We start from the raw sequence: 14862 nt of genomic DNA, 5'->3' as shown, positions 1-14862 counted from the left end.
CCCATATGGTCCCCCGTGCCTGCTAGGAACAATTTCTGAGCGTGGAGCCAGGAGTAACCCCTGAGCACTGCCGGGTGTGACCCAAAAACCAAAAAAAAAAAAAAAAAACCCCACAAAACTGCTGTCTCAGAAGAAGCACCTCAGTCCTTTGGTTCCTGGATGCTCCTAGTGCAGTGCTCAGTGGCCTCCCCCAGCAGAGTGCAATCTCCAAGGATCAAATCTGGTATGCCTACAATGCAAAGCCTCCAGCCCTTTGAGTATGTCTCCTTGATCCTTTCACAAGCATTTTACTTTGTGGGGGGACCACATCTAGAGGTGCTAAGGAATTAGTGGCAATCAGGGGACCAGAAGGGGTACCAGGAATCGAACTTAGGTCAGTTGCATGAAAGGCAAAGCTTGCACTCTGACCAAAAGTAGTTAAGGGAAAATGAAAACACAAGGCTTAAAGAGCAAGCCTTAAAGGCATTTTATTGTTTTGGCACCGTGCCCAGGAGTAACTCCTGGCTTTGAATCATACCAGTTGTGAAGTTCTAATTCTGATCAGCCAGGCCCGAGAGATAGCACAGCAGTAGGGCATTTGCCTTGCACGCAGCTGGTCCATCACAGATGGCAGTTTGTATCCCGGCATCCCATATGGTCCTCTGAGCCAGTCAGGAGCAATTTCTGAGTGCAGAGCCAGGAGTAACCCCTAAGCATCGCCGGTTGTAGCCCCCCCCCCAAAAAAAATAATCTGATCAGCCATGTGCAAGGCAAGTGCCTTACCTGCTCCTTTGTAACCTCTCTGACTCCGAGTACAAGCATTTTCAGCCATCGCTCCTCTGGGGCCCTGCAATCCCGTGAGGTATGGGCAAGTATGTGTTATCTATTGCATAAGAATGAAATCCAGTTTTGTTGACAGGAGACTTCAGAACCAGCAAGAAGCTGGGAGTCTGGGATTTGGGGTGACACCCAGTAGTGCCTGGGAGTGACTCATGGTACTACTCATTGGACCATACAAAGTGCTGAGGATAGAATCTGGACCCTCACTATGCCAAGCATAGCCTATCAGTTGTCTCAGTCCAGCAATCTCGAGGAACTCAGAATTGAGCTGCCATCTAACCCAGCAATTGCTCTCCTGGGTATCTATCCCCAAGTGGGAAGGACATTCATCCCTAAGTATGTGTGCACTCCATTATTTATCACAGCACTCAGTACAATAGCCAAGATTTGGAACCAACGTCGATGCCCAACAACAGGAATTTATACACAATGGAATACTACATAGCAGTTAGAAAGGATACAACCATGGATATTTTGTTTGTTTGTTTGTTTTTTGTTTTTGGGCCAGACCCGAGGTGCTCAGGGGTTACTCCTGGCTGTCTGCTCAGAAATAGCTCCTGGCAGGCACGGGGGACCATATGGGACACCGGGATTCGAACCAACCACCTTTGGTCCTGGATCGGCTGCTTGCAAGGCAAACGCCGCTGTGCTATCTCTCCAGGCCCACAACTATGGATTTTTGCAGCAACATGGATGGATCTACAAAATATTATATTAGATGAAGTAAGCCAGAAGAAAAGGATACAGAATGATAGCACTTCTCTGAGTTATTTAGAATATACACCATATATACATATAATATTCCAAGAACAAACACAGTGGTCTAATAGGGTAGAAACTCCAAGCTCCTTAGTTGCCAGCATTTAGCGGGAGAATAATTCAAAGTGGAAGAGGAACAACACAAAACCTCGACTATCCCGGCTTATACCATAAAGAAACCAAAAAAACAAAGAAAAGAAAAGAAAAGAAAAGAAAAGAAAAATGAAACCAGCAACAATGGGGGCCGGAGAGATAGCACAGCGGTGTTTGCCTTGCAAGCAGCTGATCCAGGACCTAACGTGGTTGGTTCGAATCCCGGCATCCCATATGGTCCCCCGTGCCTGCCAGGACCTATTTCTAAGCAGATAGCCAGGAGTAATCCCTGAGCATAGCTGGGTGTGGCCCAAAAACAAAAACAAAAAAATAAAATAAACCAGCAACAATGGAAACTGGGCCGTTGTACCAGTCACACATACCATCTTTCCCTTTCGATATGTCTGTCTTGTCCCATCTCTCCCTTCCTGCCCCTTCTGCCCATTCCTATTTTCTATCCTGTCTGTCCCTTCCTGTCCTATCTATCTCTTCCCAACAGGGCCCCAGAGGAGTGATGACTGAAAACGCCTGTATCAGAGTAAGAGAAATGGTACATCCAGACTCCATCATCATTATTTTTAAAGAAAGGGGAATCCGGGGCTGGAGAGATAGCATGGAGGTAGGGTGTTTGCCTTGCATTCAGAAGGACGGTGGTTCGAATCCCGACATCCCATATAGTCCCCCGAGCCTGCCAGGAGTAATTTCTGAGCGTAGAGCCAGGAGTAACCCCTGAGCGCTGCTGAGTGTGACCAAAAAAAAAAAAAGAAAGAAAGAAAGGAGAATGCGGTACTATGTGGAAAGACATCTTGGAGCGAAAGCCTACTTCTGAGTGGGGCCAGCAACACAAGAAAGGAACAAATGAGGTATTTTATTCCATGAGGCCATAGTTCTCCTAAGAGGAGCATCATGGTCACAGCTCAGTTCCATATTCCTGAGGCCAGAGCAGGGACAGGGCTTTGCCTTGGGTGCAGCCAACTTGGGTCTGAGCTCAAGCATCCCATAGAATCCTCAGAGCACTACCAGGAGTAATTCCTCGATTCTGAAGCATGAGTCCAAAGTGATAGCACAGCGGTTGGGCTTTTGCCTTGCAGTGGACAACCCTAGATGGACCTACGTCAAACCTCAGCATCCCACATGGTCCCCTGAGTCTACCAGGAGATATTTCTGAGTACAAAGCCAGGAATAACCCTTAAGTGCTGCCGGGTGTGGCCCAAAAATCCTGAGAGATGAGCCAAGAGGAACCCCGGAGCATTGCCAGATGCGGTCAAAAATAAATAAATAAACTAAAATTATTTATTTATTTATTTGGTTTTTGGGCCACACCCGGCGGTGCTCAGGGGTTCCTCCTGGCTGTCTGCTCAGAAATAGCTCCTGGCAGGCACGGGGGACCATATGGGACACCGGGATTCGAATCAACCACCTTAGGTCCTGTATCAGCTGCTTGCAAGGCAAACACCGCTGTGCTATCTCTCCGGGCCCTAAAATTATTTATAATAATAATGTTCCTAAGACCACAGGTTTCAAAGCACTAACGGTAAACATAGTACAGTGGGTAAGCTATACACTGGGGATAGAATAGCCCTATCCACTGTGCTATCTCCCAGCACCCCAAATAATCCACTAAGCCCCTCAGGAATGGAATTCCCTGAATAATCCCTGAGAACCACAAGCAAGTGACTCAATAACAAAAAAAAAAAAAAATAGGGGGGGAAAATCAGTTAAAGGATTTTTGGGGAAAAAATATCAATTTGCATGGCGCTTCATAATGGAAACTACAACTCCCATGAGCCTCCACGAGACGGTCCTCGGCCAAGACCGCTCGCGCCACCCGCATGGGCTCCTGGGAAATATAGTTCCTTTCCCCTTCATTCATAAACCGGGAGGCGTCAATTCGGGCTTGCTTTCCGAATTTGGAGTGAGGGTCTCGGGGTGGGGTGGGGGAGACGTCTCAAGGCCCCCACTCTATAGTATCGAGGCTGCGCGGAGCCCCGGGGTCCGTGATGACGAAAGCGTGGGGTCTGCAGGGGAGAGATCTCCTTCAAACCGTTATTTCGCAGGTTCCGAATCCGCCCCCACCCCTCACCTCTCCTTCCCCGCAAAGGGCGTTTCCCCGGGTTAGGTCCCCCGCGCGCTTCCGCGTGATTGCCACCAGAGGCCACGCCCCTATCCATAGGCCACGCCCCCAGGATCTTCTGATTGGTCCAGGATGTCCCGGCTGCGTTTGGGGCCCCGCCCCTGTGGAAATCAGGCATTTCCCAGCACAGGTGGCAGACACATCTCTGTCCCTCTCTTCTCTTTCCTTCTTTCTCTCTCTCTCTCCCGCTCTCTCTCCTTTTTATTTTTTCTTGGCAACTCAGCCTCCTGTCACACCTCGTTTCCTGCCTTTGAGGAGCAAGGGAAAAAGAAAAAAACAAAAACAAAAACAAAAAAAAAAAAAAAAAGGAAGAATTTCTAAGAAAACTACAACCCCCAGGAGTACAAAGGAAAAGAAAACCGCCTCCGGGCACTACTTTAGCCGCTTTGCTTCATGGGAGTTGTAGTTTTCTCATTGACACGCAGACGGATGCTGAACGTTACACCTGAGTTAGTCCAAGTTACTATCTAATATATTTCATATTTATCTATATATCATATATATCTATAACATAACATATCATATCTGTGATATGATAAAAGGGTATAATAAGAGCCAGACAGGGTGTGGCCTCTCTAGGGTCTCTTTAAGAAGGGAACATTCTTCCATTTCCATTTCAGAACTCCTGGAGGGGGGTTGCCAGGTTCCTTGGGTCATCACAGCTCCATGCTTTGTTCGAAGTGGATGGAGTGGGGCCGGAGAGATAGCACAGCGGTAGGGCGTTTGACTTGCAAGTGGCCTACCCAGGACCGACTGTAGTTTGAATCCCAGCATCGCATAAGGTTCCCCCAACCCTGCCAGGAGCGATTTCTGAGCGCAGAGACAGGAGGAACCCCTGAGCAGCGCCTCTGAGTGTGGCAAAACAAACAAACAAACAAACAAACAAACAAACCAGATGTTAGGCATTTGGGGGGAAAGATCTGAACACACACACACACACACACACACACACACACTCACCTTCTCGTAGTGGTGAAAAAAACTGAAACGGTCGCTGACAGAATTAAGACTTGATCTGGAGCTATTTGTTCAGGAAAAGAAACCCTCCAGGGATTTGAGGGCATGTTCTTTGGGGGTTTGTTCCTTTTTTTTTTATTATTGTGTTTTTCTTTTTTCTTTTTTTAGTGTTTGGGTCACACCAGGTAGCACTCAGGGGTTCCTCCTGGCTCTATGCTCAAAGATCGCTCCTGGAAAACTCGGGGGACCATATGGGATGCCAGGATTCGAATCACCATCCTCTGCATGCAAGGCAAAAGCCTTACCTCCCTGCTATCTATCCAGCCTCCCCACTTTTTTTGGTTTGTTTGTTTTTTGGGCCCTACCCGGCATCGCTCAGGAATTACTCCTGACAGGCTCAGGAAACACAATGGGGTTCTGGGGATGATTGAACCCAGGTCTGTCCTGGTTAGCAGTGTGCAAGGCAAATGCCCTATCACTGTGCTATGTATCTCTCTGGCCCCTGTTTGATTTGTTTTGGCTTTTATTTGATCCCTGTGTGGTGCCAGGGATCAAACCAGGGTTGTTGCATATGAGGCAGGCAAGTACCTTCCCTTGGTACTATCTGGCCATATTGGGTCTGGTTATGGGTCTGAACTCTTTGTTCTTGTTCTTACAGAATGTCTCAGGAAAATAAAAAGTGAAGAAAAGAGTGGGGAAATGGGGTGGGTGGGTTTGGAAAAGGAAGGGCAGGGGGAACTCAGAGGAAGAGTATATACACATCTAAGCATCTCTTGACTTATAATGGTGTTTGCAGGGGGTTGGAGAGACAGCACATAGGTAGAACATTTGCATTGCAAAAGGTTCGGTTCCCTACGTCCCATATGGTCCCTGGGCCTGCTGGGGACAATTTCTGAGTGCAGAGCCAGAAGTAAACCCTGGGCACCACTGAGTGTGACTCAAAAATCAATCAATAAAAATAAATAAAGTTGAATATGGTATTTGTAGGGTGGTGGCAGGGTTTTAGGGTTTGGGGGCCAGAGAGATAGCATGGAGGTAGGGTGTTTGCCTTGCATGCAGAAGGACGGTGGTGAATCCAGCATCGCATATGGTCCCCCGAGCCTGCCAGGAGGAATCCCTGAGTGCTGCCGGGTGAGACCCAAAAACAAACAAACAAAAAAATGTGATTGAAAGGGGGTGGCATGTTTTGAACAGATATCCTTGGACTAGCCAGAGTCCTAGGTCTTTTTTTTGTTTGTTTGTTTGTTTTGGTTTTTGGGCCACACCTGGCGGTGCTCAGGGGTTACTCCTGGCTGTCTGCTCAGAAATAGCTCCTGGCAGGCACGGGGGGGGGGGGGGGTGCATATGGGACACCGGGATTCGAACCAACCACGTTTGGTCCTGGATCGGCTGCTTGCAAGGCAAACACCGCTGTGCTATCTCTCCGGGCCCAGAGTCCTAGGTTTTGGGATCCTAAAAGGAGGATTCTTCAGGTGGGAGACAAGTAGTTTGAATAAGAGGGTTTATGTATGTGGCCTGTAACTTGGGAGTCCTGAAAGTGAATCCAGAGAGGCCAATCTTAGAATTTGCCCAATTAATAAGGTGGGTCAGAGTCCAGTTGGGCCCCACAAGGGCACCCAGGCAACTCAAAACAAGAAGGGGTGTTTGAACAATCGGGGATATTGGTTTGACATTTCGTCAGCATGTCTCTCTGTTTAGAGCACCATGGGATGAGTTAGTTGGCCACTGTGAGACTGCAGAAGGTGGAACAACAGGTACTCTGGACAGACACCCGGCCCTCGGATCACCCCATTGGAGGGGTGAAGTCCTGGCCCCTCTAGATTTTCTTGGGGCTTCCAAGTGGGAAATGAGAAAGGCAACATTGGAATCCTATTTAAAAAAAAAAAAAAAAAAAGCAAACTTTCAAGATGAGAATTCAAGAAAGGAAATACTGGGCTCTTGGGCCAGTATTCCAGGTTTCTGTGGGGGTGCAGGGGAGTCAATATGTCAGTTTTCCTGGATCTGGGAAGCAACCCAGGACATTAAGGGCCAGGTCACCTGGAACCTCAGGGAAGAAGGCCTCCAAAGAGCTCAGCCTCATGGGACGCCAGGGGATCGAACCAAGGTCTATCCCAGGTTAGCGTGTGCAAGGCAAATGCCCTACCACTTGTGCCACAGCTCCGACCACCCTCTCCCCTGTTTTAAGGCCAGGTCCAGGTCAGGCATTGGAAGAAAACCTTTTTCCCTCTCCTGCAGCGAAAGCATTTATAGATGCCCCAGGGAAGGAAGCGCTGAGAGCCTGTGATGGTTCAGGCCAAACAAGATGCTTTGCTGTGGCCCAAGGCAACAGTGGTGGCTGAAGAAGCGCCCTAAGAGAGACACAGGTAAGCAAAGGTCGCTGAGGGAAGGGCTTCTGAGAGGAGCGACAGAAAATTGGAATATGGAGCGGGGCCTACTGTGCCCTTTTGACTAACCCTTAAAAAAAAAAAAACTCTTAAACTTTTGATGTTAACTTAAACTAATATGTATGTGCATGAATATATATAAAAATACTATGCCTTCAAAGTTAAGGAGTCACATGAATCTCATGGCTTTAGGTTGCTTTGTGTACTGCTAAGAAATGTTATAATGTCCTACAATCTGGGGACTTGTGGACAAAGTAATTGTACATGGGTTCTGCTTATTTTTCTTAATTTTTTTTTTTTTTTTTTTTTTATTTTTTTTTTTTTGGTTTTTGGGCCACACCCGGTAACGCTCAGGGGTTACTCCTGGCTATGCGCTCAGAAGTCGCTCCTGGCTTGGGGGACCATATGGGACGCCGGGGGATCGAACTGCGGTCCGTCTCCTAGGCTAGCGCAGGTAAGGCAGGCACCTTACCTCCAGCGCCACCGCCCGGCCCCTTTTCTTAATTTTTTTGACTGTAAGTTCAATATTTAGGCGTCAGCAAGGGGATTTCTTCTGAGAAGTCTGTTTATGGGCGATTGTTCTTTCACTGTAACTTTACCTTGTCCTCTTTGCATCATTGTTCTCATAATTAAAAAAAAAAAAAAAAAAGGGGGGGGGCCGGGCGGTGGCGCGCTGAAGGTAAGGTGCCTGCCTTGCCTGCGCTAGCCTTGGACGGACCACGGTTCGATCCCCCCCCCCCCCCGTGTCCCATATGGTCCCCCAAGCCAGGAGCAACTTCTGAGCACATAGCCAGGAGTAACCCCTGAGCGTTACTGGGTGTGGCCCAAAAACCCCCCAAAAAAAAAAAAAATCCCGGAGGAACCTAGAGGACCCCCTAAGGGGCGGGGTCAGATGCAAATTGTGGGCGGTCAGGATGCAAATTAGGGGCAGGACCTGGAGGAACTAGAGTCTAGGGTTGGGTACAACTAGCGGTTCCTTCCAGTGGGCGGGCCATAGACCTCTGCGGACCAATCAAGAACGAGGAAAGGGGGCCGGGTAGGTGGCGCTGGAGGTAAGGTGTCTGCCTTGCAAGCGCTAGCCAAGGAAGGACCGCGGTTCGATCCCCCTGCGTCCCATATGGTCCCCCCAAGCCAGGGGCAATTTCTGAGCACATAGCCAGGAGTAACCCCTGAGCGTCAAACGGGTGTGGCCCAAAAACCAAAAACCAAAAAAAAAAAAAAAAAAAGAACGAGGAAAGGCGGGGATTAGGGAGTTCTGGGCGTGGCTTAGGACAGCCATTAATTGGCAAAACCCTGGAGGCAGAGGCCGTTTTAGGTCTGTCTTGGATCTAGGGACTCACCTGGTTGCTGTGCACCGAGTTTGAGCACCTTGTCTGAGCCTTAGCTCTGGTCTGGGTTTTGAGCGGGCCTGGGGGATTTGGGGGTGAGGCCTTTGGAGGTCATGTCTGGAAGCCCAATGTGGAGGCAGATCTTCCTGGAAGAGGAAAGAATGCATGGACCTGCGAGCACAGACTATCCTGACCTTCTCGCAGGTCTTGGGGGCCCTTCCCTCCAGGAGCAGGGAGTACCCCAGGCCAATGTGCAGTCTCCAGTCCTCAGCAACCTGGCCACCTGGAACTGCAGCAGAGATGGCCCTGGCAGGCATTTGACCCCAGGGTCACCAACAGAAGGTAACCTCCAGACCTCTGTCCATGAGCCCCCCTGGTACTAGAATCCTGGAGGCTCAATCCTCTACCCTTGCTCTTTATGTGACCTCAGTCCAGCCCCCACGCCCTCCCCAAACCAAAACCACTCAGTTCCTAAATTCCCTTCTCCGTATGGGATGCTGGGGATCGAACCCGGGTCACATGCACACAGGACAGCAAGGCAAATGCCCTACCTTCTGTACTGTTGTATTGCTCTGGCACCAGCACTTTGAAATTCTGATTCTTTCCCCTGCTTCTTCTCATCCTGGCTTAGAAGACTGTATTTCTTTGCAGTTGGAAGTTTTTGTAGAAGACATTCCATTCTCTCAGAAACCTCAGAAAAAATTTTTGGGAATACAAGGCTGTGGTTTGACAACCCGCCATCCATTTGGTAATTCCTGGCACTCAGCAAAAGCAGACCCATTTTTCTCTGTGGTACATTCTTCCTTTTTTTAATTTTTTTTTTTTATTTTTTACTGTTTGGGCCACACCTGGTGACGCATAGGGGTTACTCCTGGCTATGCATTCAGAAATCACTCCTGACAGGCTCAGGGGACCATATGGAATGCCAGGATTCAAACCACCAACCTTTTGCCTGCAAGGCAAACGCCCTACTCCATGCTATCTCTCAGGCCACTGAATTTGTTTTTCAACTTCTTCTACCCCTTAGAATCTAGTGGAGAGGTTGAGAAAGAATCGCACCTTGTCAGAAATGGACACAAGCAGCTCAGTCCAGAACCAAACCCTAATGTGGATGACAACCAGGAAAATGGTGGAGACAATAAGGTGGGTGGCAGCACAACTAATCATGGTATAGAAGTGGGCAGCTACTGACTTTGGGGGTGGGAGAACCCGAGTCCTGTGGACTATCAGAAGCCCTTTTCCCTGGTAAGCGAAGCCTGTTCTAATTGGACGATCTTCCTCATCAAGCCTGAGGACTTCGGTTGGCATTCCACTCTAGATATCAAAGTGCCACCCACCTAAAAACAACGGACTTTGGAGAGGGATGATCACAGATAGTGAAGGGCCAGTCAACACTCATTTTGTGTGTATGAAATAGTTTCACTTGTGGGGCCAAAGTGATAGGCACAGTGGGTAGGGCATTTGCCCTGCACCTGCATATGGTCAACCCGGTTTGATCCCCAACAACCCATATGGTTTCCCCTGAGCCTGCTAGAAGTGATTTTATTTTTTTTTGATTTTGGTTTTTGGGTCACATCTGGCAGCACTCAGGGGTTACTCCTGGCTCTACACTCAGAAATCGCTCCTGGCAGGTTCAGGGGACCATATGGGATGCCAGGATTTGAACCACCATCCTTCTGCATGCAAGGCAAACACCCTAACACCCTACCTCCATGCTATCTCTCCGGCCCCTCGAAGTGATTTCTGAGCTCAGAGCCAAGAATAACTCCTGAATATTGCCGGGTGTGGCCCCCACACAAAAAGGAAGTAGTTTCACTGTGCAAAGTATCTGCATCCACACTGGTTCAAATGAATGGGGGCTTTGAGGAAAGAGGCACATCTGGTGATGCTCACGGGTTACACCTGGCTCTGCATTTAGGAATTATCTTGGTGATGCCCAGGGGAGAACATATAAAATATTGGGGATGGGGCCGGAGAGGTAGCATGGAACATGGAGGTAGGGCATTTGCCTTGCATAGAGAAGGACGGTGGTTCAAAAATCGGCATCCCATATGGTCCCCCAAGCCTGCCAGGAGCGATTTCTGAGAGTCAGGAGTAACACCTGAGCACTCCCAGATGTAACCCCCTAAAATCCAAAAAACACAATGCTGGAGATGGGGGCCGGAGTGGTAGCACAGTAATAGGGTGTTTGCCTCGTACGAGGCAGTACGTGGGTTCGATCCCCAGCATTTTATATGGAGTCAGGAGCAATTTCTGAGTGCAGAGCCAGGAGTAACCCCTGAGTACCACTGAGTGTGGCTCAAAAGTCCAATATATATATTGGGGATGAGACAAGGTCAGTCTCATGAAGGCAAGCCCTCCCATACTGTCACTCCCACGTTTGACCTATAGACAGAAAACATGGTTGAGGGGCAGAATACAGAACTGAGACACCAATCAGAAATGGAGGAGGCGGCAGAGGATGTCTAAACTGATGGTCCATTTGGGTTTCTGCTCTAGGGCGAAGACCTAGAAAAAAAGGGGAAAGAGGAGCCAAAGCTGACAGTGTCGGGCTCCTCCCCGGTGCCTGTCAAACCCTATGTCGGGTTCTCTCAGTTGATCAAGGACATGGAAGCTTATGTACTGCAGCCGGCGATTAAGGGCCAGACAGTGAAATGTCACATCAGCCGCGACACCCGCGGAGTAGACAAGGGCATGTTTCCTATCTACTACCTCTTCTTGGAGGAGTCCGATACCAGGCGGGTGAGAGCAGGACTGGGGAAATAAAGGTCCCACGTCCCTGGGGGTGGTGGTGCTGCTGCAAATCTCCCTTTCTGAGTGAGACTGGTTTTGTTTATGTATGTATGTATGTATGTATGTATGTATGTATGTATGTATGTATTGTTTTTTTGGGCCACACATGGCGGCGCTCAGGGATTACTCTTGGCTCTACACTCAGAAATCGCTCCTGGCAGGCGCGGGGGACCGTATGGGATGCCGGGATTTGAACTTGGGTCGGCTGCTTGCAAGGCAAAAGCCCTACCGTTGTACTATATCTCTGGCTCCTGCGAAAGCGATTATAACACCTTTGGACTTTGCTTATTTGTCTCCTAGCTTAGGACTGGTCTGACCCAGCCCCAACCCCTGCCCTGGACCGAACAAGCTCCTTTGATTGTCACACCCAGTGACAGTCATTCTTTCCCTGCCTACCCCAAGCCTCAGCCTGGCCGTCCTGGCTCGTGTAGGCCACGCCCCCTGGAAGGTCCTGGCCCCGCCTCCTGGAAGCCTGAGCCTTTGATTTGCTCTCGAGCCCTCTTGCTGTCAGGCTCCACCCAATCAGGGAGTTAGTCCCGCCCCGTGGGGAATAAGCCACGCCCCTGGTTAATTTCCTCTGATCAATTTCCCCACTGCCTTACCACTCTAGGTTCTTGCTGCCAGAAAGAGGAATATTCCTTTTTATTTTGATTTTGGGGCCACGCCCGGGGACGTTCAGGGATTACTCTTGGCTCTGATCTCAGAAATCGCTTCTGGCAGACTCACAGGATCATATGGGATGCTGTGGATCGATCCCTGGTCTTTCCCTGGTAGGCTGATTGCCAGGCAAACGCCCTATAGCTATGCTGCCTCTCCGACCCAAAGAGGAATATTCCTACTGAGATCCAGGGTTACTTTTCTCGCTTGAAAGGCCAAGTAGCAGTCCCATGTGAAAGGCTTCCCTAGATTGCAAAGTCTGCCTGCCGATCAGGCTAACCCTTCTGAGTTCAATCGTAACATGGGACCACGTATCCTCCTCCTCTCTCCATGAGGAGAAATTAAGAGGTAAAGTTGTGGGACCAGAGAGACTGTACAGTAGTTAGGATGTCTTGCACATGGCTGACCAAAGTTCCATCCATACTCCCAGCATCTCATATGGTCCCTCCAGCCCACCAGGAATAATTCCCAAATGCAGAATCAGGAGTAAGGCCTGAGGCATCACTGGATGTGGTCCAAAACAAAAATAACAGATGTGAAGTTGCCCTTCACAACTGCTACCAGGTGGCTTCTTTCAGGGAAAAAAAAAAAAAGGTGGGGTACATCATTATTCTTCTTTGGGCCAGACACCAGTAATTGATTCTGATGAGTTGTTTACTCTTCCCATCCACAGCAATTCCTCATGGCAGGGCGGAAGAGAAAAGGGAGCAGAACTTCTAATTATCTCATCTCCTTGGATCCCATTGACCTGTCACGGAATGGGGACAACTTTGTGGGCAAAGTCAGGTAGGCAGAACCCAGGTGACTGTGAGAAGTAGATTGCGATGAAACCTGGAGATCAGGGGGAGGGAAGAAAAAGGTGACACATGAACTAACTACCTTTCCTAACAGGACAAAGCCAGAGAGAGGAGCATTTTTCTTAAGAACTGCTGGGTTGGGGCCAGAGTGATAATACAGCGGTAGGGCATTTGCCTTGCACGTGCTGACCAGGCATGGATCCAGGTTTGATCCATGGCATCCCATATGGTCCCTTTGGCCTGTTGGGAGCGATTTACAAGGCAAACACCCTATAGCTCTGACCCCTGCTCCCCAAATATTTGATTTATTTTCTTATTTTTTTCCTTCTTTTTCTATTTCAAAGCTTCTATTTGCATTTATTTCTTTTTGAAGTTCTTTATTCAGACATTACAATATACAGTACTGTCAATGATGATTTCATGGAACATTGTTCCCAGACCCAAACCATCACCAAGGTGGTTCCCTCCACCAAGGTCCCCAAACCTGTCATAGAGCATTTACTTGCCTTGCAAGTAGCCAACCCGTTGTTCTAAGCAAGTGCAAGGCAAGCGCCCTATCCACTGTACCATAGCTTGCCTTGGCCCCTCCAGTTTTGATATACTTAGCTACCTCCCCTCTAAACCACATGATCTTCATCTTTGACCACACTGCAGGATTATTGGGGAGAAACCCTGATTTATGGATGACCCAAGGGAGCCTTTCAGTAACAATTGTTTATTTTTTGTTGTTGTTCTTGTTCTGGCCGCCCTCCCCGAGCAGAGCTAATACCTTGGGTACCAAGTTCACCATCTTTGACAAAGGGGTGAATCCCCAAAGGATTTTCTACACAGCCTCAGATCAAATCAGGAGAGAGTTGGGGGCTGTCTGTTATGTGAGTGTCTGGGTGACCAGAGGGAAGGGAACGCACAGGCGGGGAGGGAGAACAGGGTCAACTGAAGCATCATATCCCCAGGAAAGCAACAGGTTTGGGATCAGTGAACCCCGAGAGATGACAGTGATCATTCCAGCAATCGATGAGCAGGGCCAGAGAGTCAGCCTACAGCCACAAAATGTTGGTGTCCTGGGCTTGGGTGACCCCTGTGTCAAATTGGGACGGGCCCATAGGGGCCCCTGCTGGGACTCCCAGATCCCAAGGAAGGAGCGGGGTCAACTGAGGGTGTTTTGGGGGTGTTGTGTGTGGGGAAACATTGGGGTCCAGTGTGCGAAAATTCTGGAAACTCTCGTGTCCCAGGGGAGGGCTGGTCAGGGAGGACTCATATCCTGAGCGGACAGCAAAACAAGTGTGCAGAAGTCGGGTGACCTTCCTTCCCTTTCCTTCCCCTTTCTGGGCAGGACTCCCTTCTGAGCCTATTCCAAAGAGGGGCCCGCCAGGAGCTGCTGCACATGCGCAATAAGTCCCCACTCTGGTCCAGCAGGAGCGGCTCCTACGAGCTCAATTTCCACGGCCGCGTGACTGAAGCTTCGGTCAAGAATTTTCAGATCCTGTATCCGGAAAAGAGTGAGGCCCTAGGAACGGGTTGCTCCAGAAAATGGGGTGCAAAGGGCGGCGGTATGGGGTCCGGGTGGGCGGACGCGATGCACCGAGAGCGTTGTCCCAACGCGGCGACGCCATGTTGTCGCAAAGCCTGCTGGGAATCGTAGTTCTCTCAGGCCCGCGCAGGCCCAGTTGCGCGTGGTGGCGCCGCACGGCTTTCTGGGAGTTGTAGTCTCTCTGCTGCAGGGTGGCAAAGGCCTCAGTTTGTTCTTCTCTCTGCAGCTCAAAGTGTGGTGCTCCAGTTCGGCCGAGTGGGTCCCAACTCGTTCACTATGGACTTTGCCTTCCCGTTTTGTCCGCTGCAAGCCTTCGCCGTCTGCTTGTCCAGTTTCGATAGGAAACTGGCTTGTGAATAATGCAATAAAATAACCATTGACTCTTATAGCTGTATTGGGAAAAAGGATCTCTTTTTCCCCTTATATATATATATATATATATATATATATATATATATATATATATATATATATATATTTTTTTTTTTTTTTTAAATTTAATTCGTGCCTTAACACCGTTTTCTTTTTTTGTGGCTGCTGCTATTGTGCTGAGTGGGACTTGCATGCATGTCTGATTGCGACTCACCCGTCCTTTTCTATCATCTAAACA

At 49.1% G+C, this 14862-nt stretch overlaps 1 protein-coding gene across 1 annotated transcript; it reads left to right on the top strand.

The window, feature by feature from the left end:
• Positions 1 to 3454: 3454 nt before the first annotated feature.
• Positions 3455 to 14612, top strand: LOC126028613 (tubby-related protein 2-like). Its single transcript, XM_049787560.1, has 7 exons — positions 3455 to 3682; positions 10974 to 11216; positions 12598 to 12710; positions 13482 to 13593; positions 13675 to 13779; positions 14055 to 14220; positions 14479 to 14612. The coding sequence occupies exons 1-7, from the start codon at positions 3455 to 3457 to the stop codon at positions 14610 to 14612; spliced, it is 1101 nt and encodes a 366-aa protein (XP_049643517.1).
• The last annotated feature ends 250 nt before the right edge of the window (positions 14613 to 14862 follow it).

This window comes from Suncus etruscus, chromosome 14 (genome assembly GCF_024139225.1).
Source record: "Suncus etruscus isolate mSunEtr1 chromosome 14, mSunEtr1.pri.cur, whole genome shotgun sequence".
Classification (NCBI taxonomy): domain Eukaryota; kingdom Metazoa; phylum Chordata; class Mammalia; order Eulipotyphla; family Soricidae; genus Suncus; species Suncus etruscus.
Note: the sequence above shows the minus strand (reverse complement) of the source record. Positions and strands in the feature narration are given on the sequence as shown.

Excerpts from the sequence above, each read along its gene's own strand:
- LOC126028613 (XM_049787560.1), top strand. The coding sequence starts at position 3,455 with ATGAGCCTCCACGAGACGGTCCTCGGCCAAGACCGCTCGCGCCACCCG. Across the intron at positions 12,711-13,481 it reads AACTTTGTGGGCAAAGTCAG|AGCTAATACCTTGGGTACCA; the intron begins GTAGGCAGAACC and ends CTCCCCGAGCAG. Across the intron at positions 14,221-14,478 it reads GATCCTGTATCCGGAAAAGA|CTCAAAGTGTGGTGCTCCAG; the intron begins GTGAGGCCCTAG and ends TTCTCTCTGCAG.